A 25,391-nucleotide genomic window follows, 5' to 3' on the forward strand; every position below is an offset into this window, starting at 1 on the left:
TATATATATATATATATATATATATATATATATATATATATATATATATATATATATATGGGTGGCCATATATTTATTTTTTAAATCAGGATTAATCTAGATTAATTTCGGAAAAATAGTTAAAGTGAAACTGCATATATCTAAAGTCAGAATTATTAGAACTATTTAATCTATGGCTAGATCAAAAGCAGTCTTTAATTTTTTTTAAAAACAATTTTATGGACATTATTAGCCCCTATAAGCTAATTTTTTTCCGACTGTCTACAGAGCAAACCAACATTATTCAATAACTTGCCTAATTACCCTAACCTGCCTAGTTAACCTAATTAATCTAGTTCAAAATGAAAAACTGCTTTTATTCCAGCTGAAATAAAACAAATAAGACTTTTATCCAAAAGAAAAAATATTATCAGACATACTGTGAAAATTCCCTTGCTCTGTTGAACATCATTTGGGAAATATTTAAAAAAGAAAGAAAAAAATTCAAAGGAGGGCTAATAATTCTTCAACTGTATATATAATTGTGTCAGTTTTAATTTGATGTTGCTAAATCTTATTCAAAACACCTGCTTGGATACATTAGATCCAAAGACATCCATATGATAGAGGATAAAGATTAAGAAAATTCTGACGGTTCTCATTTTAGCAGAACCAAAAAAATAACTGTGTTAAATCAAGTTGTTCTGCACAAAGAGGAAAGTCATGCTGTAACATGGCCATATTGGATCATTACACTTTTATTGATCACAGTAAAAAAAAAAAAAAACACTAACAGAGAATATAACAGAAAATCACCACTACGCACAAGTGAATCCGTGGGACAAGAAGTGAATGAAAGAAAGGGCATTCACTTTCTGAATTTAAAAGTTTCTGCTCATATGTTAGGCCTTTTGGACTTGTGCATGTGAGATCAGAAAATCGGCTAAATATGCCGATGTGTGCATTTTGCAGTCGTCTGAGCCAACGGGCGTCTGCAAGCATAAATAAATGAATGTGTGTGCGCTGCAGGCTGCGTTTTCTCTGTGGTGTCCACATGAAAACACCTCTCTCTCTAACATAAGGGCTCTGCACATGGAAAAATCAATAGAATGGTGATAGAAATACGCAGCACTCGTTCCCCAGGTAAAAGATTGATCGGAGCTCCGCTGAGGATCTGCCCAAGCTCCAAATAATGGTTAGAGGCCACCGACCTCCAAATCTCTGAAGAAAACATACACACACACACCAGTCATTCAATAATTATAGAATCACATGACTGAACAATGCTTTATTTAGACAACACACATGCGTTGGCAAAGCAATTGTTTTGAAAACGGCTTATAAATGAGTTTAATTTTAGATCTGAGCTGGATTATAAGTTGAATTCAAAGGGATTTATTATAAAATAAAATAAAAAAAAATCACCTGTTTTTTTTCTTTTTTTCTTTAATGTAAAAATGTTTTCAACTAAACCAAGATTTATGATATTTTTAAATATATTTGCTTCATTTAAATGCTATTGGAGTCAAATTTGTAAATGTTGATCAATTTCTAACTGTAGTTCAGTATTCGTCAAATCCTCAGTAGCTACAGTATGACATCTATCGTTGTTTGTGAATACAATCAATCCAATTGATGAATCCTTTGAGCATTGCATGCGCTAAATACTGTGATCATTATGATCATATTATTCAAATTCAAGATATGAATTATTTGAAAGGATAATATAGTGTGGAATTAGAAGTAAAAGGGAACAAAGAAAATAAATGTTATCCTTCTCTACTTTGAATTGTTCTCATTAGATTTGTATTTTATTTTTAGAAAATATGTAGACATTTTGTGGATTATGATTAAATTTATTTCTGTTTGAATACTTGTTTTTATTTGTAATACTATTATGTTTGAAACGAATAAGTCAAATTAAATATCTATCTATCTATCTATCTATCTATCTATCTATCTATCTATCTATCTATCTATCTATCTATCTATCTATCTATCTATCTATCTATCTATCTATCTATCTATCTATCTATCTATCTATCTATCTATCTATCTATCTATCTATCTATCCTCACCGGCTACTTTATTAGGTGCAACTGTCCAACTGCTCGTTAACGCAAATATGGCAGCAACTCAATGCATTTAGGCATGTAGACAAAGTCAAGACGATCTGCTGCATTTTCAACTGAGCATCAGAATGGGGAAGGAAGGTGGTTTAAGTAACTTCGACTGTGGCATGGTTGTTGGACGGGCTGGTCTGAGGATTTATTTCTGAAACAGCTGATCGACTCGGATTTTCATGCACAACCATCTCTAGGGTTTACAGAGAATGGTTCGAAAAATAGAAAATATCTAGTGAGCGGCAGTTATGGGGCCGCAAATGCTTTGTTGATGCCAGCGGTCAGAGGAGGTCAGACTGGTTTGAGCTGATAGAAAGGCAGGAGTAACTCCAACAAATAAATGTTACAACCGAGGTATGCAGAAAACCATCCTTGAATGGTGGTGGTGTAATGGCGTGGAGGATATTTTCTTGGCACACTTTAGGCCCATTAGTACCAATTGAGCATTGCTGACCATGTCCATCCCTTTATGACCACAGTGTACCCATCTTCTGATGGTTACTTCCATAACACACACATGTCATAAAGCGCAAATCATCTCAGAATAGTTTCTTGAACATGACAATGAGTTCACTGTACTCAAATGGCCTCCACAGTCACCAGATCTCAATCAAACAGAGCACCTGGGATGTGGTGGAACGGGAGATTTGCATCATGGATGTGCAACTGACAAATCTGCAGCAACTGTGATGCTATCATGTCAATATGGACCAAAATCTCTGAGGAATATTTTCAGTAGCTTGTTGAATCTATGCCACGAAGGATTAAGGCAGTTCTGAAAGCAAAAGTGGGTCCAACCCGGTAATAGAAAAGTGTACCTAATAAAGTGGCCAGTTAGTCTATCTATCCATCTATCTATCTATTCCTTGAGACTTTTTTTCTAGACATAGTTTGTAAATTTTTCACAGATGGTCTCTTCTCGATGTCTTTTGTTTTTTTTATTATCTAAGGTATTAGCCTTAATGAAAGTGTATGCTAATAAATGAGTGCTGCAGAGGATGCGCTAGCAGCACCTCTAGTTCATCAGGAAAAGCGTGCACATTTTGAGTGATGACTTTCCTACAGGAACCAACAGCTGTATGTGCAAATCATGCATATAAATCAATTACCAGAGCCTATGTACTTTAAATGCACCCATTAATTAAGCAATGTCAGATACAATGGAGCGTGAAGTTCATTACATTTTTAGCATTCACACGCAGGATTATTTGAAGAGAAGACGGTTTTACCTAATGATCAGTGCCACAAAGACATCCTGCTGCCAGAGAGGGATCATTTTGGAGGGACAAGTAAAACAGCAGTAGGACAAGCACTGAAGTGTGTGTTTATATGTGAACATCAATTTATTCATTTCTTTAAAGGCTGTAAAAAGTGTCAGGTTTATATTGATGCACTGTTGTGTTCGTTATCGCATGAGCTACTTGAGTATGTGTATTATTCATTGTGTTGCGGGGACCAAACATCTACATGCCCTCATGTCTGCAGTTAATTTTGAAACATTTCTTTGGCTCAAAAATCACACAGAATAAAGTGTTCTAAAAAATAAAAAATGATGATTCTTTCCTGTGAGGCTTGGGTTTAAGGATATGGTTGGGGTATAGAATATACAGTCCGTACAGTATAAAGGTTATTTTCTGTATGGAAAGTCCCCATAAAGATAAGACAGCTGTACATGTGTGTGTGTGTGTGTGTTAAAGTTAATGTGATTCTTAAAAAGACACCTATAGAATTCTAAACACATTTTAGTTCATCTATGTATTTATTTCTGTGTATTTTGATATATTTTTTTTTATTTTTAACATTTAGTTTATTTATTAATTTCAGTTATACATTTATTTACAATGTACTTTGTGTGTGTTTGTGTGTGTGAGCGTGTCCGTGTGTGTTTGGTTGTGGGTTTCTGCTTATATTTCTTATAGCAGTTTTGTTTTAATGCCAAAAAAAAGTAGTTGTAACAGAATGGCCTAGATTAGGCACTGACCTCGACTTAGTGAAAAAATATTTAAAATATATATATATATGTTAGTGCATATTGTATTAACAGTTTCTTCAATTTCCTTAAACTTTATGAAGTTTTATTTATTTCTTATTTAGTTACTACATTTTTTATGTACATTTTTACATAAAAAAATGTTTAGGGGGGGGGGGATGGGGGGCGGGGGGGGGGGTCCAATTGCTTACTGAACCGGACAATTTGCCTCTGTAACTTACTAACTAACTAAATAAATAAATAAATAAATAAATAAATGAATGAATGAATAAATGAATGAATGAATGAATGAAGGAATGAATGAACGAACGAACGAACGAACGAACGAACGAGCAAGCAAACAAACAAACAAACAAACAAACAAACAAACAAACAAACAAACAAATAAAATAAATACACCTAAAAAGCAAGCCATACATCCAAATGTTCATGGTTTGAAACCATAAGTTTAGCATTTCCTGTTTGAGCATCAAGAGTTCACAAAGAGAATGACACATGCAGTCACCTTCCTGAACAAACATTAATATAAAAGTTATTTAAAAGGAAAAATAACCTCCTATGAATATAAATAGGTTATTTATATATTTCCTTTTTCACTAGATCAATCGAGAACCAGACTTTTTTTGTAATGAATTAAATTTAATATATGTATTTTTTATTAAAATAATATAATATAGCATGCTGGCACAGTGGGTAGCACAATTGCCTCACAGCAAGGTCACTGGTTCGAGCCTCGGTCGAGTAAGTTGGCAAACTCTGTGTGGAGTTTGCATGCTCTCCCCTTGCTCGCGTGGGTTTCCTCTAGGTGCTCCGGTTTCCCCCACAAGTCCAAAGACTTGGGGTGTAGGTGAACTGGGTAAGCTAAATTGTGTGAATGAGGGTGTATGAATGTTTCCCAGAGACAGGCTACAGCGGGAAGGGCGTCCACTACGTAAAACATATGCTGGATAAGTTGGCGGTTTATTTTGCTGTGGTGACCCCTGATTAATAAAAGGGACTAAGCCGAAAAGAAAATTGATGAATAATATAATATAATATAATATAATATAATATAATATAATATAATATAATATAATATAATATAATATAATATAATATAATATAATATAGGTGAAGCAGTGGCCCAGTAGGTAGTGCTGGTGCCTCACAGCAAGAAGGTCGCTGGTTTGAACCTCGGCTCAGTTGGCATTTCTGTGTGGAGTTTGCATGTTCTCCCTGCATTCGCGTGGGTTTCCTCCGGGTGCTCCGGTTTCCCCCACAGTTCAAAGACATGGGCTACAGGTGAATTGGGTAGGCTAAATTGTCCGTAGTGTATGAGTGTGTGTGTGAATGTTTCCCAGAGATGGGTTGCGGCTGGAAAGGCATCCGCTGCATAAAAACTTGCTGGATAAGTTGGCGGTTCACTCCGCTGTGGCGTCCCCGGATTAATAAGGGGCTAAGCCGACAAGAAAATGAATGAATGAATGGATGAATAATATAATATAATATAATATAATATAATATAATATAATATAATATAATATAATATAATATAATATTATATAATATAATATAATATAATATAATATAATATAATATAATCGCTGATTTAATTAGAGGATTTCTATTTAAATTAAGTCCCAGAATTATCAACTAAATGATTAATTTGTAAGAGTTTATCATTAGTCATCAGAGCCATTCAATACCATCAGTTTTGACCCATTCAGGGTGACTGGAGACCATCTGCAGATCAGTTTATCTTGGCTTATGTGCAAGGATCATGTTTTTTGGGACCTAAATAGGGTATTTACTAATTAGCAATCTGATAATGTTTAGAAGATTTTTTTCCGATGTCAGTACCTCAATTCAACCTCAACTGCACATACAAACAATCCTAATATAACTTTTTTTGTTTTCAGTGCTCAGATGTTTTTTTTTCTTCTTTTTTTTTCATTATTGAAAAGCCTTTGTGTAGTTTAATTGCCTGCAGAATGGCCTCTATCATACACACTGCACTCTCTCTACATTCAATACCAGCAGGGATACTTAAATATAGAATTACAAAAAGTGTTTTCTTTTCATGTTTCCCTCTAACTAGCAGCAGGATTCTGTATATGCAAGGAAATACTTCAAAAAAGTTGCTGTTCCCATATCATGGTTCGATTTCTCTTTTCACTGAAATCAGCATATACACAGCCGAGAGAACCCGTCGGCATCTTTTCACAGAAATAACTGCTTCTGGGTATCAATTTGAATTTTAAATCAATGGGAAATTGTATTTGTCATTAGCAATCAAATATTTGAAGTACTGGTATACCTTCTGTCATATACAAAGAACTTCAGCCTCATGCTGTGAACAGCTGTATAAAGGTAAAGCTCAGTTTTGCTCATACAGAAATGTTATATATGGCTATATATGAAAAATGTGATAAAATATATATATATTTTTTTACACATATACAGTTGAAATCTAAATTATTAGCCCTCCTGTGATTTATTTTAATCTTTTGTTCTTATTCAAATATTTCCCAAATTATCCTTAACAGAGCAAGGGATTATTCACAGTATACCCTATATTTTTTCTTAAGTATATTTGTTTATTTTGGCTAGAATAAAGACAGTTTTTTAAGAAAACAACTATTAAAAAAAACATTTTATGTTAATGTTATTAGCCCCTTTAAGCGATTTGTTTTTTCTTTGATTGTTGAAACACCATTGTTATACTTCAGTTGTATATTTCAATGGTTAAAATAATATATGTAAACTGCCAATTTTGCAATATTTTTAAATATATGTGGCTTATGTGATATATATTTTCATATGGGAAATCTAAACATGAACTTGTGTCAAATAATGGCATCATTGAAAACATTCCCATATATCATATTTCTATGTAGATGTGTGCCCAAGACATTAATACATGGAAATATACAGTAAGCTTAAAGACTTTATTTTGTAAGTGCTAGAAATAAAAGTGACTTGCCTGAGTGAATTGTAAAATCTTGTGGTCCGATAAAAATGCTTTTCAAGATGCTCATTAAAGGCTTTATTTCAACGACCCAGGCGCAAAGTCCAAAGCGCAGGGCGAAAAGCATTTAGGGCGTGCCTGAATCCACATTTACTATTTTAACGACAGAAAAATTCGCTTTGCGTTGCGGCACATGGTCTAACAGGGTTGAGCTTATTCCCTTAATGAGTTATAGGTGTATTTTGAGAATAAACCAATCAGTCTCATCCCCGATTCCCTTTAAGAGTCAGCTGTGTCACACCATAGTGCATTTGCTATTTACCTGGTGGACTTTCTGAGTAAAAAAAACTGAGCATTTCACCAGCGAGAAAACAGTTGAACAGAGCATCTGCAGTGCCGAGAATGAGAGATGAGCCCCCTCATTCTTTACTTTCACTTTCACTCTTGTGGATAAGGAAATGTGTTGTACGCACAGACATCCATTAGCCTATACATAATTAATTTTGTTTGTTAGATATGTTTCAAATTTCTTCTCCGAATTCAGTTCTAATTTCCTGCAAACGAATAAACAAACAACAATAACAAAGTGTGCTCAAACAACTTAATATCCAAATACACATGCTTGGCCCCAAATGATCTAAAACCTGACAGGTGGACAAATCTAAGTTTTGTTTTTAATAAAACAAATATAAATATGGATATAATAAATAATACTACTAATAATAATAACATTGTACAAAACTTGTCATGAAAAAACTGAAAAAGCTCCCAGAGATGAAGAAAGCATGAAAGCATGGTTTTTATATTTATGTGGAAAAAAATAACATCAATAAGAAAATAACAATTGATAATGTATTTTAAAAAGGGACCAAACCGAAATATATATATATAATAATATATGTATATATTATTCTATATTATATATATATATATATATATATATATATATATATATATATATATATATATATATATATATATATATATATATATATATATATATATATAATATAGAATAATATATACATATATTATTATATATATATATATATTTCGGTTTATATATATATTTATATATATATCATTTTTTATTTTGTTGTGTTTATCGGGTGGGCTTTCTCCGGGTTTCCACAAGTCCAGGCATGCACTATCGGTTAATTGGCTAATAATTTTGACCGTGAAATGTTGTTGTTGTTGTTGTTTTTTTTGTTTTTTTACTGCTTTTATTTTAGCGGAAATAAAACAAATAAGACTTTCTCCAGAAGAAAAAAATTATTTCAGACATACTGTACTGTGAACATTTTATTGCTGTTAAACATCATTTGGGAGTTTTTTAAAAAGCACAAAAAAATTCAAAGGGGTGGGGGGCTAATGATTCTGACTTATCTATAGACTAATAATATATATTTTCTGCTGTTAAAATGGTGCCCAGGTTGTTTTTTTTTTTTGTTTTTTTTTTTGACATGCGAGTCAAAAGTAGGGTTAATTTACTATATAAATCCCACTAAATGTCAGCTACAAACTGTTGTAACAAAAAGCAGGAATGTATAATGGATATAAATAGCTTTATAGGCTGAATTCATGTTTTTGATGCTGGCCATGGAAGAGGCTCTCTTGAACTGTAAAGAGAGAGAGAGATAGAAACACATGAAGGCTCATCTCAGCTGGCCTGTTCTGAGCTAAAAGCCCTCTGGTCACTACTCACTGATGCTCTCTCGTCGCATAAAAGACAGAAAGTTCAATGAGCACACGAGAGTCATAAGCTCATAAGGTGATAAGGTGCTGAGAGTCCCAAACAGCTTTTCCCCAAACAGCCGCAACTTTGAGCCATAATGGCAGACCATAAAGAAAATCATCATCAATGAAAATGACAGGTTATTAAGATCTGATATTAAGCAATGGGGTTTAATAATGATAGGTTATCTATAAAACCTTTACAACCTGGCTCTGTACGGACAGATTCAATCTCACCCGGCCGCCACCGCTGACACATGTTAATAAGCCCACAACCTTTAATTAAGCAGTATATATAAGTAGGGTCCCATTAAGGGCTGATTTGTGGGCGAGTTCATTACGTCAAGCACCGGGCAGCAGACACATACTCAATGCAAATCAAGGCAGGCAGAATATTATCCTGCTTAATGTGGCCCCAATATTGATATTTTATCACTGTGTCTTGATAAGTGACTTTTAGAATCATCATTTTTCATGGCGTGAAAGCAGCAGTGAGGATCAAACGACCTGCATTCATGTCTTCATTGGACTGCTACTTTAAATTGTTTGCTAGGTGATGAACTACCGTGCATTTATGTGTCATACTCATCTTTAATGTTATTTGACATCATAAAATATCTAGAATTCATTGCACTGTGCTGAATACAAATGTTCAAACCAACCACTATCTAATCCACTATCACTATCTGAAAGAGTTGTTTAAGAGTTTTTATTTATTTATTTATTTATTTATTTATTTATTTATTTATTTATTATTATTATTATAAATCAATTGATAATAATAATAATAATAATAATAATAAACAATATTATAATTATTATTTTTATGTTATTGTTTGGTGTTGTTAGTAGTAACATTATTGTCTATTATTATTATTATTATTATTGTTATTGTTGTTGTTGTTGTTGTTGTTGTTGTTAATAATAATAATAATAATAATAATAATAATAATAATAACATTAAACAATAATTTAATTATTATTTTATGTTATTGTTTGTTGTTGTTATTATTAGTAGTAACATTATTTTATTATTATTATTATTATTATTATTATTATTATTATTGTTGTTGTTGTTGTTGTTGTTGTTGTTAATAATAATAATAATAATTATTATTATTATTATTATTATAATAATAATAATAATAATAATAATGATATTATTATTATTATACTAATTACTGTTATTTTTTATTATTATTATTATTATTATTATTATTATTATTATTATTAATATATTTAATTTACTTTATTTTATTATTATTATTATTGTTATTATTATTATTATTATTATTATTATTATTATTATTATTATTATTATTATTATTATTATTATTATTATTGTTAAATCATCTGTGGTTACTTAAGGTTATTGCCTTTGCCCTTTAATTCCACTGCTTGAGTCACTTCCTCCCAAAGGCTCAACCCTGCATGAACCTGTAATACACATAAATAAATAAATAAATAAATAAATAAATAAATAAATAAATAAATAAATAAATAAATAAATAAATAAATAAATAAATAAATAAATATTCTACATCTATTTGCGTTTCTACGTGGTACTGATACTCACGCCAACCAGCTTTTCTGCCCTTCCTCTCTCTAAGATGTGTCTCACTCTTCATCCTCTCGTGTTGCTCATACACCTCTGATGTTTGAAATGCATTAGTGTCAGAATCATCCATAACCTGGAACAAACACAGAGTTTCAAATATCTTGAATATTTGGTTTATTTGTATGTTTGCTATGGGGCCTTTCATTGTTTGCTTCTTTCTTTGTTTTACCTGCAAAAACTCAAAAATGATGCCCCAGAAGATGACATAATACATTTGTCAAATTAATTACATAAGCAAAGTAAAAGTTAGTGTATTGAAAATTTGCTTATACAACTAGTTTATTAAATGTTTTTACCACAGAAAATACATCAAAGCCTGAAAGTTCATATTTGTATAATAATTTGATTCATTTTTTCTCCAACAAAGCATACATTTATTTGTAGTGTAGCATTGGGTTTATTTTAGAGTAACATATACCGGATTACACATTAAAATAATTAATTCAGCATTATTTCATTTTTTATTTATTCATTATTTATTCTGAATTTCACTGTGAATCACAAAAGAGACGTGGCTGGTTAGGACAAAATCTAGCACGAAAGGTTACAAGAGAAGATTTTAAAAAAATAACTGCACAACAACTGTACAACATACTAGTGTTATAATACATTTTAAATATCTTTTAGACTTTGACATCATATTGAAGCTCCGACATTCAGGTGACTCTGACACAATATATTTTCTAACTGGTCAGAATCATGGTTACATTAATCATTCAAGTGTACTTAACACAAAAAAGTGCCCTTATGCCTGTGAATAAGACTGGGATAGAAACGTACAGTAATGGAGGTCTCATATAAATCTCATATAAAGGCCCACATGGAATCTGAGAGCAGATTTTTAGCCCAATCATACAGTCTAATGATTCAATTGTGTAAGTGTAATTTGTTATTTATTGTTTTTAAATTGATTTCAATAATATTATTGAGTAATATGAAAATGTTTATATGATTTATTTACAATAGAGATTGTAAAGTAATATTTTCTGTCTTTTATATTGATGTTTTATAAGAGACTTGCTTTATTTACCAAATATGTAAATCAAACTGGATTTGCATTGTAAACATTAAATAAAAGTTTTAAAAAGGTATTATTTATTACTTTATATATTAAGCTTTTAGTTATGATACTAAAATTAATAAATTAATGCAGATTTTTCACAAAATTCTACATAAAAATAGCAACAAAAAAAAAAATGTCAGCAGATTCAAAATATGTTCGCAGGTCTGGCCCTACATATGACTCAATCATGAGCATAATGTCCTATGTAACCCACATCACCCTAGATACCACCAAATATACTACATTTGAAAAATCACGAGATTAATATCTCTGGATCAGAATGCTATAGAAAACAATCAGCTGGACACATCTAACTCAAACTGCTAAATAGTCTTCAAATATCCGACAACAGTCAAACCAGTTGGCACTTCATTCCGCTGTGGTGATCTATGATAAATCAGGGACAAAGCTGAAGGAAAATAAATGAATGAATATTCGAACTGTCAATCCCAGCTCTAGCAACCATTTAAAGCAAACTATTAAACTATTTTTGTTTTTAGTTTGATTTTAGTGCTTATTGTCCCAGTTTTTATGCAGACTAGGAAACAGAACATATTTTCAGTATGCAATACTTTTTAATAATTAGCTGGCCCTGTTGAACACGATTATTTTTGACCTCATGGCATATGAGTTGTTTGTCAATGATTTTAGCTGCAGGATTATTTTAAAGGTTAAGCATTTTATATGCGAATGTTAATATGGGTCAGTGTGGCTTCAGTCAGCTGTCCTGAGCTCTGACTCATAAATGTGAGCTCAACAGAAGGACTTCAATAGAGGATCTAAAACACTATTATCAAAATGAAGACATGACACATAAAATGTCACGATTCCTATCTCATTGCTGGCACTGGGAGCAAACGATCACCCCAGGTTAGAGAGGAGGTCTTTGGAAATTCTTAACACAGAGAGATAATGATATACTAAGGGTGACTGGAATGACATGAGTCTATATAATTTGATTAAGAAACCTGATTTAACTGTAAGGTTGATCTTCAGGGCAAGGGTACCTAAATGTATAGTTCTTCAAGAAAAAAAAAAAGTATTATAATATAAATGATGTCCTCAAGTTTTACCTAACCTATATGACTTTTAGTCTGACAGTTTAGTCTGTTCACTACTTTGACTTATGGACGCTGACAATGAAGGTAAAGATCCACATGCAGTTTGTTAAAGAGTAATCGTACAGGCAATGGTCAACAACAGGGACGAGCAGGAGCATGTAGGAAAATCAAAAGAGCGTAGTCGAAAATCAGGCAAAAGTTCAAGAAAGGCATCAAAGAATCAACAAAAACAATAAACAATGAAAAGGGTCAAAAATCTGGTGGGGCAAACAAGGAAATAAACGTTTGTAATGCTTCACTGGGAAAAGAAGACTCAGCAAAGTGTTAGTGAAAGTGAGTGGTATAGTCCATGTAATCAGTGGAGATGAGTTACAGCTTTGTCTGTGTGTGAGTGTCTGGATTGTTGTCAGCTGTGGCAGGAGTTAATAAGTGCAAGGAGTTCTGGGAGATAGAGTTCAGCAGGAATACAGATAGTAATCTCCAGTGGAGAAACATCGCTGGCGATCACAACAATTACAATCTGCAAATAATACATAATCATTTTATATAACTAACTGATTAATTTAGGGTTGTATGCACCCATTTGGATTAATACATATACAAAGGGCACTTTAAATATGTTTAGCAGAACTCTACAATATATATATATATATATATATATATATATATATATATATATATATATATATATATATATATATATATATATATATATATATATATATATAGCTACTGCCAACTATTTTAACAATCTAGGCACAAAGTCTAAAGCGCATGCCCGAAAAAGGGCTTGTCCAAATCCACTTTTGCTATTTTAAGGATGAAAAAATACACTCTGTGCTTCAGGGTATGGTCTAACAGGGTTGTGCTTATTCTCTTACTTAGTTATGGGCGTGTTTTGAGCATAATGTGCAATAAACCAGTCAGAGTCTCATCTCCAATTCCATTTAATAGTCAATTGCAATAAATATGCATATAATAACTACTATACTACTATTAATAACATTATACAAATGCAAATGTTCATGAATGAACTGAAAAAAACTCCCTGATATGAAGAAGGCATGTAGGTAGAGTTTTTTTTTACATTTATGTAGAAAATATTAATTTTGTAACATTTTAATCCTTTACATTTTTTTTTTTTTTGTATGTAAGGATATTTGTGTATTGCTGTACATTTTGTGTGTATTAAGCAATGTGTAAGCTTGGACCCGCATAGGCACATAACTAACACACTCTGCACTGGAATTTAGAGCAGTTTTTAGTTAGTCATTGGCATGGTCTATCTTAGTTCCTCAAAATAGCAACGCGCCAACAATATGTCTTCTTTCTAGTCCGGCACACCCATGGGTCCACAAAGTGGCACAAATAAATTTAAATTATTTAAACAACGCGGTGCAAAACGTGAAATTTAGGGTTGAGCTGGTCTGAAAACAGCAACAAATCGCAGCAAACAGGTCTTGGGCATTATTGCGCCGAGTGTATGAAAGTGCCCTATGAGTCTTGCAGAAATTATAGCATTACATGCGAGAATAAACCTTACTTTTTTACACCGACTTGCGCTGTTTACATTTTTAATGTATGCACGTTAATAAAAAAAAATAAAATAAAAAACATGAAATGAAAATGCAGCTACATTTATTTGAGCAAGTTTAGAATTTATTTGTATTTAGAAATTGTTTGACCAATTTCAGTTCTAATCAGAATTAAATGATCATTCCTCAAACCACTTGCTAGATGTAGGTCTTTTCATAAACCAGTTCAAGATACTTACATACAAACTTTTAAGTTTTTCGATAAATAAATAAATAAATAAATAAATAAATAAATAAATAAATAAATAAATAAATACTTTTCACTTTTCACCACTAAGTTTTTTCCTTGAAGTAACTTTTCTCCACCAGATTTTATGGACTTAATTGACCAGATAAAAGGAAGGTATACACGTGCTGGCTTTAGAGGAGATTGTGCCATTAGCTGTTAACCCTTTACCCAGAACCCGATGAGGTCGCACTGAGGCGCTTTTTCCACATGTCAATGTTTTTGAATAGATTACACCAAAAAGAACATGAGTAATCATAAAAAACAACCACTAAGCACTCATTGCAGCTAGTTGTTTTTAAATGGAAAGCTTATAAAGAATGTATTTGCTAAATTTGTGTAAGTTTTGCAGAAAACGCTTATTAGATATGGCGTACATATCATGTAATAACAACACACACACGAGTTCATTGCTGTACATCACGGTTTATTTTAAAAGGTAAGAGTCCACAGAAAAACATGCCATCAAGCACATTTAGTCCAACTACACAATAGTGTTGAATTAGGGATGGTTATTAATTTGTTTATGTCACTACTATTGTTTACACTGTTTTACCATGGTACTAACACGTGAAAACGCTGTCTTTGCAGTAAAAGGCAAGTCTATAGCTTACAGTGTTACAGATAGAGTTAAATGAATTTGATCATTTATACTGTTGTACTTTATAGATGGGATGGTATGTGATGTGATAGTGTGTAATCTTTGTCTCAAAATTGTTAGTTTTTCCTTGTGTTTTGTATTTTTTATTAGCCTGGTGTATTAGTATTTCTTATAAATATTTTGAAATTTAATAAAAATTCCTTTAAAATAAATTCATTATTTTAGAATATCTGCTATTTATTTTATGCCTGTTGATCAATTTTTGAAAGAAAGAACGAACGAAAGAAAGAAAGAAAAAAGGAAGAAAAAAAGAAGACAGACAAAAATAAGAAAAAAAAGAAAGAAATCATTTGTTCTTTAAAGGGGTGATCTAGAGTATGTTTTTAAGGCATGGTTGTTTTTATAAGATGCAAAGCAATGTGTGCTCATGCTTCATTTGCTTCAACTCTGTTATTTTTTCACATCCTACTCTGATTATAAAAAGCTACTCCGCTAACATGAAAACGGTCATATTTCCTAGTTCCTCTGAAGACCCGCCCCTCAAAAGGCTCTGATTGGTCAGCTAACATTATGTGCTGTGATCTGCAGATTATCTCCATTACAGCGCCTCCAGCCACGCCCTTCACTGAGCGGGGTGTATGTGCATAACCTGAAGGGTTTATGACATCATAACCCACAGCTACATTACACATCAACTAAAGTTTAAAATATAAAATCACAGTGGACAAATTTAATTAAAATGTTTGTATCATTATTTTTGTACTTCATTCATTCATATATTTATTCATTCACTCGTTCTTCTCCGAACATTACAGTCTCAATCAATTTAAAAATGACCCTGAATATATTAGTGGGAGTGCCTTTCTCCATTATTCAACACTAGTTTTGTTAACATGCAGTAGATAGTAACCAGCGCCACTGTGTTCATAAAACAATTATCTGTGTTTTGAGGCAAAAGTCACCGGCATTCAATCGTTAGAACTTTTTCAATGCCAAATTACTTTCACACAGGGTCTATTTAAAGAGTTGCATTCAAGGACAAACAAAGGACACCCAGAAACACAAACAGCGCTGCATGCTTCGAAACCTCAAAAGCCACATGATAAAAACAGGCCGCGTAAGTGAGTGTGTTTAATGCGTGCTGCGTGCTCATCAGCGGTTTTGCCGAGCATTAATAATTTGTGCAGAGGTAATACTCAAGCTGTTGGAGCTGTAGTTGTGCATTTTTAATGGAAGTTTTACAGAAGTGGCGGCAGGCTTCACATATGCTGCATACGGCATATGGGAACAAGAGATGATGCAGCACAGTTGGCCAGAGCACTGCTTTCTTAGGCCGCAGACACTTAAACGCTAGCCCGAGAGGAAAGACAGGCGCTCACGCACATAAACCTACTGCCGTTTTAGCACATGCCCTAATGAATTCACACACGTTTATGTCCAACGCCATCTTGTTTCCACATTTAAGGTGGATGTTGGCCCAATCGGAAATCAAGAAGTTATTGCTGCATTCAAATCCGATCTGCCCAAATTTGTAGTTACTCAGAGAGCAGTAAACATCTGCTTAAATAATGTTTGCTTTTAAAGCATCTCTAACTTTAATAGAAACATCACAAGAGGATCATTAAGTTGCCACAGAATTGCAACTGACTAAACTGCACTCATTTGCTGTTGCATGCTGACAAAGCTTCTTCAGTAAAGCCTAATTCCCTGCAGTGAAATGGATTGTTATTTCAGGAAGAAGTACAATAGAATATTATGAATTATACAGAGTGCTTCTGTATAATCAGGTTCTTTATCATTAATATTATTACGTAAATGTTTAAAATACAGCTGGGAAAGTGACTGTATTATTATTGTATTAACACATTATTTAATTAACACAAACAATTATTTTATCGCACATTATTAAAGTTTTTATTATTTAAAAAAAAAATCCGTTTCTCACTGGAATTGAAAACACACACAGACAAACAATGGGTCACAGCAGGGGTGAAATGTTGAATAGTACTGGTTTGGGCAACCCGGGCTCGTTCTAAAAACATATCCCTATATACACTTCTGGAGAGTGCCAAATACGTCCCAGAAAAAATGCAGCTTCTGGCATGTATTTGGCGCTCTCAAGAAATGTATATAACGGTACATTTTCAGAATGATCCTAGGTTAGCAAATGTGTAATTCGAGCCACCCGGTCGAAATTTGCCTATATTTGCACATTTGTATTGACTTTATATGTAATCTACTCACGCAAAAAACTAAATACTGCCAGCATACACTGTAAACCCTAATGTTGTCTTTACTTAAACAATAAAGTTGACTGAACATTACTTATAATTTAGATTGTATACAATGAAAATGCATAAACATAAGATATAAAGTATTGTAAGCTCAAAATTACAATCCTTTGGAAAAAAATAGGTTGTTTTTAATGTAGTCTTGACTGTAAAATTCTAATATGTGCAACCTTTTAATGCAAGGTCTTTTTTTAATCAGAAAAACAAGGCTTCATGTTTTATTTACCATAATGAGAATAAATGGCTACTTACTTTTCTTTTTAAATATTTTTTCATAGTATATAATTACACACAGAGACGCACACATTGAACTGAACAATTTAAGTATAATCTACCAAACTGGCATGTTAAATAAATTTCAATATGCAAGTTTTGGGAGACTCCGTTACTCAGTTAAATTGAGGCAACACGTTTACTCAATTAATTTTGTTCAGTCAACTTATTAGGGTTTTCAGTGTAATATATCAAATACGCTGTAGGTTAATCTGTGAATGAAAGTTTTGAAGTCAAGTAAAGTTAAAGGTGCAGTAGGTGATCTTCCAAAATGCTAACAGCTTAGCATAAATCTGTGAATTACAGTCCCTCCCCTGCAGTCCAGGTTCACGCCTCCTGAAACAGGAGCATGCACACCTTAAAGATAACAGCAAAAGAACCCTCTCTCAGGTGTTAAAAGCGACTATTGCTTGTCCGGTGGCGTGCAGGAATTACACCAAACTGACATGCTATTTCAGAGCGAATATTCAGAGTTGCTTGGTAAACAATATAGGGAGAGACTAGGTGGAATAGCGGTATTTACTTGTGTTTTGTTGTTAAACTAATTAAAATCTACATTATCGATGCTGTAAAAGGCCCCTTATGAAACTGAAAATAGTCTTATTAATCTTTCACCGGGAGATTTTAGTGGCTGAACAACACTTCTGTGAAGAAATAACCTATTTGTAACAACAACATCTAATGTTACATCTGCTTTGCGTGAAGCTAAAATAGTTTAAAAACAGAACATTACCTGTCAAAGAGAAATCCTTCAGACATAAAGTCATCCTTTCTCCAGAGTGCAAAGGTAACTCCAATATTGATTCAGGTTTTTAAAACGTTTTGCCAATCGCGTGCGTGCGCATGCTCTCTTTCTCTTTCTCGTGAATGCGTAGCATGTCTATGCACAAACATCGGTCGGCGGAGCTGCGTACAAAAGGCTGCGCAGTTTTTCAAATCTGCGTTTGCTGACAGACAGTTTGAGCTACTTATTGGAATTATGAGAGATGTCAGTCCAACTCTATTTAATTGGATGAACTTTTTTTTTTATGCCTTACCCAAAATATAAAAACATATACAAATACATTTAGATCATTTACTGTAATCATTACTATTGGAATGTGAAGAGACTTTCAACCAGCATAACAAACAATGTTTCTGAAGACAATCACCTACTGCACCTTTAAATGGGTGGTCAAGACTGTATTTTTAAGGCTTTGTTGTGTTTATGAGGGGCAAAGCATAGTGTGCTCATGCTTGATTTGTAGAAAATCACATTATTTTTTCATATTTCTTACTTTGATTATTTACAGCTACTCAGCTAACTTAAAAACGACGATCATACTTCCTATAGTTCCTCTTAAGACTCACCCTAAAGAGGATCTGATTTGATTCACAGATAAGCTCCACATCACCAGGAAGCATTTCTGTTATAGCATTACAGCGCCTCCGGCCACGCCCCTTCACTGAGCGGGGTGTATGTGCGTAACCTGAAGGGTTTATGACATCATTAACCCAGATGTATTTTTGTAGTCCCCAAACTAAGTTTTTTTCTAATTATTCTGCTGAAAATAATATGTTGATAACATTGGATGCAAAATAAATTATTTATTATTTTAAATGGTAAATTCTTCATCCACAAATGTAGACTTCCAAAATCTCCTCCTTTACGCATGGTATTTGTCAACAAAATTATTCTGTTAATGAAGTCTCTCAAAGCTGTAAAAAATGTTAAAGCTCTGTCTATTATAAGCTATTATGAATCTGTTTTTGGCATCTTGTGAAAGTCTTCTTTTTTTTTGTATTGTTTTTTTTTATTATTTCAACTATCTTTGGAATTTTTGTTTGTTGACTGTTTTTGCTGTATTTGTAAATTACTAACTAATAATTAAAATATAAAAAAATAAATAAAAAACAGTCCCCAAACGTTATTCGCTTTAGGCTTCGCTAAGTTAACTCTGTAAAAGCCAATGTCTCCCTTTGCATTCAACTTTGAGCTCATTACATTCAGAGATGGTGTTTATGTTGACACATCTACATTACACATCAACTAAAGTTTAAAATATAATATCTTAGTGGACCACCCCTTTAAGTAATTTTTTTCTGTGCTCATGTTAGTAGAGAGTAGTGAACACTCTAAGGATCCTTTAATTCTGAACACAGTTCATGCATAAAGCTCTCATCTATCGAGGTGGTTATCTGAGAACAGTGTGATTCAAGGACACGAACTGAGGACCACTGATGTAATGATCACTTAATTATCTCTAAACGTTCTGGCAGTGGCGAATAGCTTTGGTTTTAGATTTCATTTGAATACATTAATGCTTAAGTTAAGGTTTACAAGATATTTTAAGGGTTTAGAATACTAAATAGTAAAGGCAATGCTGCTATTAAAACACATCAGTTGTTTAAAGTGTGCACTTTTTTCATATAAAAGAACTTTTCAAATAAATGTCACAATACACTACTTTCAAAAATTCATTGTTGAATTGTGCGTATAAGAATGTGACTACTAAGAAAAAGCTTGTGATTATTTTTTTTTTTTTGTGATTTTTTTATGTTTTAAGATTTTAAATAGCTTTTCTCCACAAGTTCTTTAAGTATTATATTGACCAGATAACATATATACCAATGCAATCTCACGGCAATTCGTAACTTTTTGATTCAGTGGCTAATTCGTATGAAATCGTACAATTCGTACTAATCTAATTTGTACAATTTAGTACAATTTGCTTATCACCCAATGACGATTGAAGTCAGGGGTGGGGTTGGGTGCTACCCCTCCTTTTTTAAATCGTACATTTTCGTACGACTAAACTGAGCCACTAAACTGACAAAATGTAAATTACTTACGTTTCCTTGTGAGATCAGACTGGCTTTTTAGAGGTTTTTATAATGTGCCATTAACTGCCTTTGGTCATGAATGATCATAAAGTTAACCATTAATACTACAGTACTTTATGGATTTGATGTGGTAGCCTATGTTTTGTGTCTCAAAATTATTAGCCATTTTTTTCTTATGCTTTGTATTATTTTTTTTTATAATTTGGTGTATTAACATTTATTATTCATACTTTATTTCTGTAATAAAACATTGTGCAAATTATTATTGCCCAGAACTAGTTCAAATATTTTTTTTTTTATATTTATATTACATTATAACAAACATTGTACTGTGTAATTATATTTATTATTTTTGACCTTTTTGACCTTCAGTTACTCATTTTCAGAACATTCAATTCAAATACATGAAATCCACTAAATATCATATGCACCATAAAAAATGCTGGGTTTCACACAATTTGTTTATGTTGTCCCAACACAAATTAATTAGCTTAACTCAACTTACAAATTTAAGTGGATTGAACTTAAAACAATTGAAATGACCCAATGAAATCAAAACTAACCATATGATTTTATTAAGCTCATATAGTGTTAATTTTTGTGGTGAACAATTCATCTGTGCATGTCATTGAGAAAAAAAAAATAGTTTGCCATTCTAATCTTGAATTGAAATCTGAAAAAGCACTTCTTGTTTTTCATTTTCAGTAAAATAGTCAGATTAAGTATGTTGAATTGGGTATGGCTGACATATTTAACAATGCTGCTTAAATTGTCAGTTTTGACAACAAACAAAAATGGTGAGGAAGAGGAGTCTGTTAGGTTATAATAACTCTCCCCAAACCCAATCTTTCTTAATAAAATGCTACCTTACTACATCCATTCAGTTCGCAAGAGAAAAAACAAGCCACGCCCACTGCTTTGTCGTTTAATAATCCATTTCTCTAACTGCATAAAGAAAAAGGTCACAGCTTTCAGTTCATGAACTTTGTTGTCTCATAAAAACTTTTGTTGAATTTGTTGAGTTTCAACTCATTTTAAATAAGTTGTTTGAACAAACAGCACAAGTCATTTTTGTGTGTGATATCACATTGCATTACATTACAAATTAGTTAAGATGATGTTATAGGTTCAAAAAGCTGTCTGAGTGCTAGCATGTCATTGGCTTGTGACCTGGGATGGGCGGCACTGTTGCTATCAGTGCTTTCTGTGTGCCAGCCTGCCCAATGCCACACCCATCACACTCTTTAGATAAGGCCTGACACTTCCCTCTGCTGAGCCGATCACAAACACTGCCCCCTCCTAAAATAAACATTGCTGAGGTCCACATTAAATCAGAATGACTTACACATTACACAGAAATGACTTACACATGCAGCATGTGCTTTCTGAATGAAATGCACTCAATGTGTATTTATTTATTTGCACACAAATGCAAAGATAGACATTTAGAGATAGGGAGAGCTTCTGACTTTTCAATTTATTATTATTTTTATTTAAAAAAATACAAATTGAAAAACAAATCACAACTAATTACATGACTATTTTTTCATGATTTCCCAAATAATGTTTAACAGAGCGAGGAATTTTCTAAGTATTTTTCTATAAAGTTTTTTCTTATGGAAAAAAAAAGGTCTGATTTGTTTTATTTTGGCTAGAATAAAAGCAGTTTTTAAATCATTATAAAATCAATATTATTAGGCCCCTTAAGCATTTTTTTCCCTATTGTTTACAGAACAAACCATCATTATACACTGATTTGCCTAATTATTCTAACTTGCCTAGTTAATCTAATTAACCAGTCAAGCCTTTAAATTGCACTTTAGGCTAAACATTATAGTCTTAAAAATATCAAGCAAATTTTAATGTACACCACCTGACAAACGTCTTGTCGCCTATCCAAGCTTTAGGAACAACAAATAATAACTTGACTTCTAGTTAATCATTTGGTAACAAAAGTGGCTTATTTGAAAGGCAAAGGCCTTTAGATTACACTTATTTTACCAAAATAAAACATGATCATGCCTTTTTAATGATTTAATTAGGACAGTAAAGTCTTACTTTGCTTAGACAAAAGTCTTGTCACTTAACAGAAATAATGTACAGTGAACCCCCATATTGAATGTTACCCTAAACCATGATTTTTCTTTACTGTTTTCTTTGAGAATCTTGGGTATAAGCGAGTTCCAAAAGGCCTTCTGCAGTATTTGTGATGTTTGGGATGCAGTTCAACAGATGATTCATCAGAAAAATCTACCTTCTGCCACTTTTCCAAATAATCAACTAGAAGTCACGTTATTATTTGTTGCTCTTTCAACTGGGAACGACGACAATACTTTTGTCAGGTAGTGTACTGTCATCATGGCACAGTTAAAAGAAATCAATTATTAGAAATGAACTATAATGTTTAAAAATGTGTTGAAAAAAAATCTTCTTTCTGTTCAACAGAAATTGGGGAAAAATATACAGGGGGCCTAATAATACTATTACTTCATAATTGATTTCAACTGTATACAGTATATAAGATTATTCCGACAGTAAAACCTAGTTATCTGTACTTTTATTATTAAATATAACAATCACTTTGGTATTATTATTGTTGGTAACACTTTATTTTGATGGTCCATTTGAGTATTAGTAGACTGTCTGCTAAAAATATGTTGATACTACTGCTAAACAGACATTTAACTACTGATAAGAAACTTTGCAAGTACATGTATACTTACACTAACCCTAACTCCAGCTGAACAGTCTACTTATAATCTAATGAGAATTAGTTGGCATGTAAATCCAATGCAACTTAAATACAACAAACGGACCATTAACATAAAGTGTGACCTATATATATAAATTATTTCACTTATAAAAAATGTGACAGAGCCTGACTTAAGCTTGTCATCCTCAAAAAAAAAATTATACAAAAACAATCATAAAAACATAAACAGTTGAAGTCAAAATTATTAGCCCATCCGTTATTTTTTCCCCCCAATTTCTGTTTACCAGAGAGAAGATTTTTTTTTTCAACACATTTCTAAACATAATAGTTTATCTTTGCCATGATGACAGCAAATAATATTTTAGTAGCTATTTTTCAAGACACTTCTATACAGCTTAAAGTGATATTTAAAGGCTTAATTAGGTTAACTAGGCAGGTTAGGGTAATTAGGCAAGATATTGTGTACCGATAGTTTGTTCTGTAGACTATCGAAAAAAAAAATAGCTTAAAGGGGCTAATAATTTTGATCTTAAAATTGTGTTTAAAAAATTAACAACTGCTTTTATTCTTGGCAAACAAAACAAATAAGACTTTCTCCAGAATAAAAAATATAATCAGAAATTTCCTTGCTCTGTTAAACACAATTTGGGAAATATTTAAAAAAGAAAAAAAAAATTCCAAGAGGGGCTAATAATTCTGACTTCAGTGGTAATAACAGAACGCATCCTTGATCACTGTCAGCTTATTCTCCATCAAACAATGTCACTTCCGAGTCATAACCTTAAAGGTTTAAAGCATGCATCTTATGTTAAATTTAATGCAAATATTGCAGGACTGACAGAAACATGGGGGAAATTGTAAAATAGTATTTATTTGTAGAATTCATTCATAATTTCATGTTTTTAATCAATGGATGTGAATGATAACAATTTACCCTTGCTATTTCTGAAGTAATTTTTTCTCTAAATAACAATTTTTAGCATAACAAAACTACTAAAGATGTATGTTAAATTGGGCTGAGGTCAAAGACTATAGCCCCTTTCATACACACAGACCTTTCCGGAAAATGACCGGCAATTTTCCGGAAAGGTCTGTATGTGTGAACAGCCCCTTTTTGTAAATAAGAGAAGTTGTAACATTTCCGGTAATTTGCCGTAATGCTACGCTGTGTGAATGCAGCCGTTCAGTGCCTATTTTTGGGTAGTGATGTCAGAATTTACCGGCATTTTAGAATGAATGTGTGAATGCTCTTTTCCAGAAAAATTCCATAACGTTCTAGTCTGTGTGAACAATGCTTTTTTGAATATACCGATAAAGTCGTTCGGATATTTACCGGTATCACTGTGTGAAAGGGGCTAATGACAGGGTTTGTAAATTTGTAAAGTGTTGTAAATTTTGTAAACTAAATGAATGACATATTCCTTTACAGAACATCTCACAGAAATCAGTTCATTTTAGAAATGTTTGGGATGAAATACTTTTTATTCACTGTATTTACGTTTCGATTTCAGGGACATGTCATGTACGTTTCTGGGAGAATGTCCCTTATTTTGAGTTTGTATGATTTGCTATGTTCCAAACAAAAGTTGAGGAACTCTTGACAGCTTCTCAAATCATTTGTCTGCGCTAGTATCTTCACTGATATATTTGTGTTTGTGGCTCTTCAGGGCCACCCCTCAGACTGATAAATATGCAGCATTCAGTGGGGCTCTCATCAGTCACAAAACAGCTCAGGACGCCATTAACCGACCGCACTGCCTGCGAGCGAGCTGTCGACGCGCACGCAGCATAAATCTGCTGTTTTTGACACTGAAGTTCTAAAATATTAATTTTGTTAGGATGATCCAGGTTGTTCTCGGGGGGGATGGGAGTTAATTCATGTGCTTGCAGTTGTTACCACGCAGAATCAGTGGTACATTTAATTAGACAGCAATCTGGACAGCAGTCTGCGCCCTGCTGTTCCGCCGCGTTTAATAACGTGTGAAGCCATGAGCGTAGGTTAGCGAATATATCTCCTTATAGGTTCCTAGATTATCTTAAGGGGAAAAAAATTAGCACCTATAAGGTGTGAGGGCTAAATTCATGAGTGCTTTGCACTGACTGTCTATGGTGAAAATGACAATACAGCCTTTTTTACACTCTTTAGCTCAATTTTAAAGTCTAGTGAGCAGACTGCATATCACTACTATGGAATTGTTTAGCATTATTAGGTACAGTTAGCATAAGAAGTTAAACAGCCACTATACGATGCTTTAGTATTAGCTGAAATGTAAGAGAGAATCATGCATCCTTCACGTGTATGAAAATAGTAATGTAATTGTACTGAATGGTGTTTTCTGTGGATTATTCAGTTA

The 25,391-nt window shown here is 32.7% G+C and overlaps 1 protein-coding gene across 16 annotated transcripts in view; it reads right to left on the reverse strand.

Moving 5' to 3' along the window:
- Window positions 1-721: 721 nt before the first annotated feature.
- The window catches only part of ofcc1 (orofacial cleft 1 candidate 1), a 202,461-nt gene continuing 177,791 nt past the window's right edge, over window positions 722-25,391 (reverse strand). For 10 of the 16 annotated variants that reach the window (XR_012399703.1, XR_012399704.1, XR_012399698.1 and 7 more), the window contains 3 exons: window positions 10,350-10,464; window positions 10,150-10,210; window positions 722-1,200 (listed from right to left, as the gene is read on the reverse strand). Coding sequence is in view for 8 of the 16 variants with exons in the window: in XM_073941441.1 (XP_073797542.1) it covers window positions 1,176-1,200; window positions 10,150-10,210; window positions 10,350-10,464 (201 nt within the window). In the remaining 8 variants the exon portion in view is untranslated. Of the gene's footprint in view, window positions 1,201-10,136; window positions 10,211-10,349; window positions 10,465-25,391 lie in introns of all 16 variants that reach the window. The other 6 variants (XR_012399699.1, XR_012399701.1, XR_012399702.1 and 3 more) reach the window with 1 other exon arrangement.

Source organism: Danio rerio, chromosome 24 (assembly GCF_049306965.1).
Source record: "Danio rerio strain Tuebingen ecotype United States chromosome 24, GRCz12tu, whole genome shotgun sequence".
In the NCBI taxonomy this organism is placed as follows: Eukaryota; Metazoa; Chordata; class Actinopteri; order Cypriniformes; family Danionidae; genus Danio; species Danio rerio.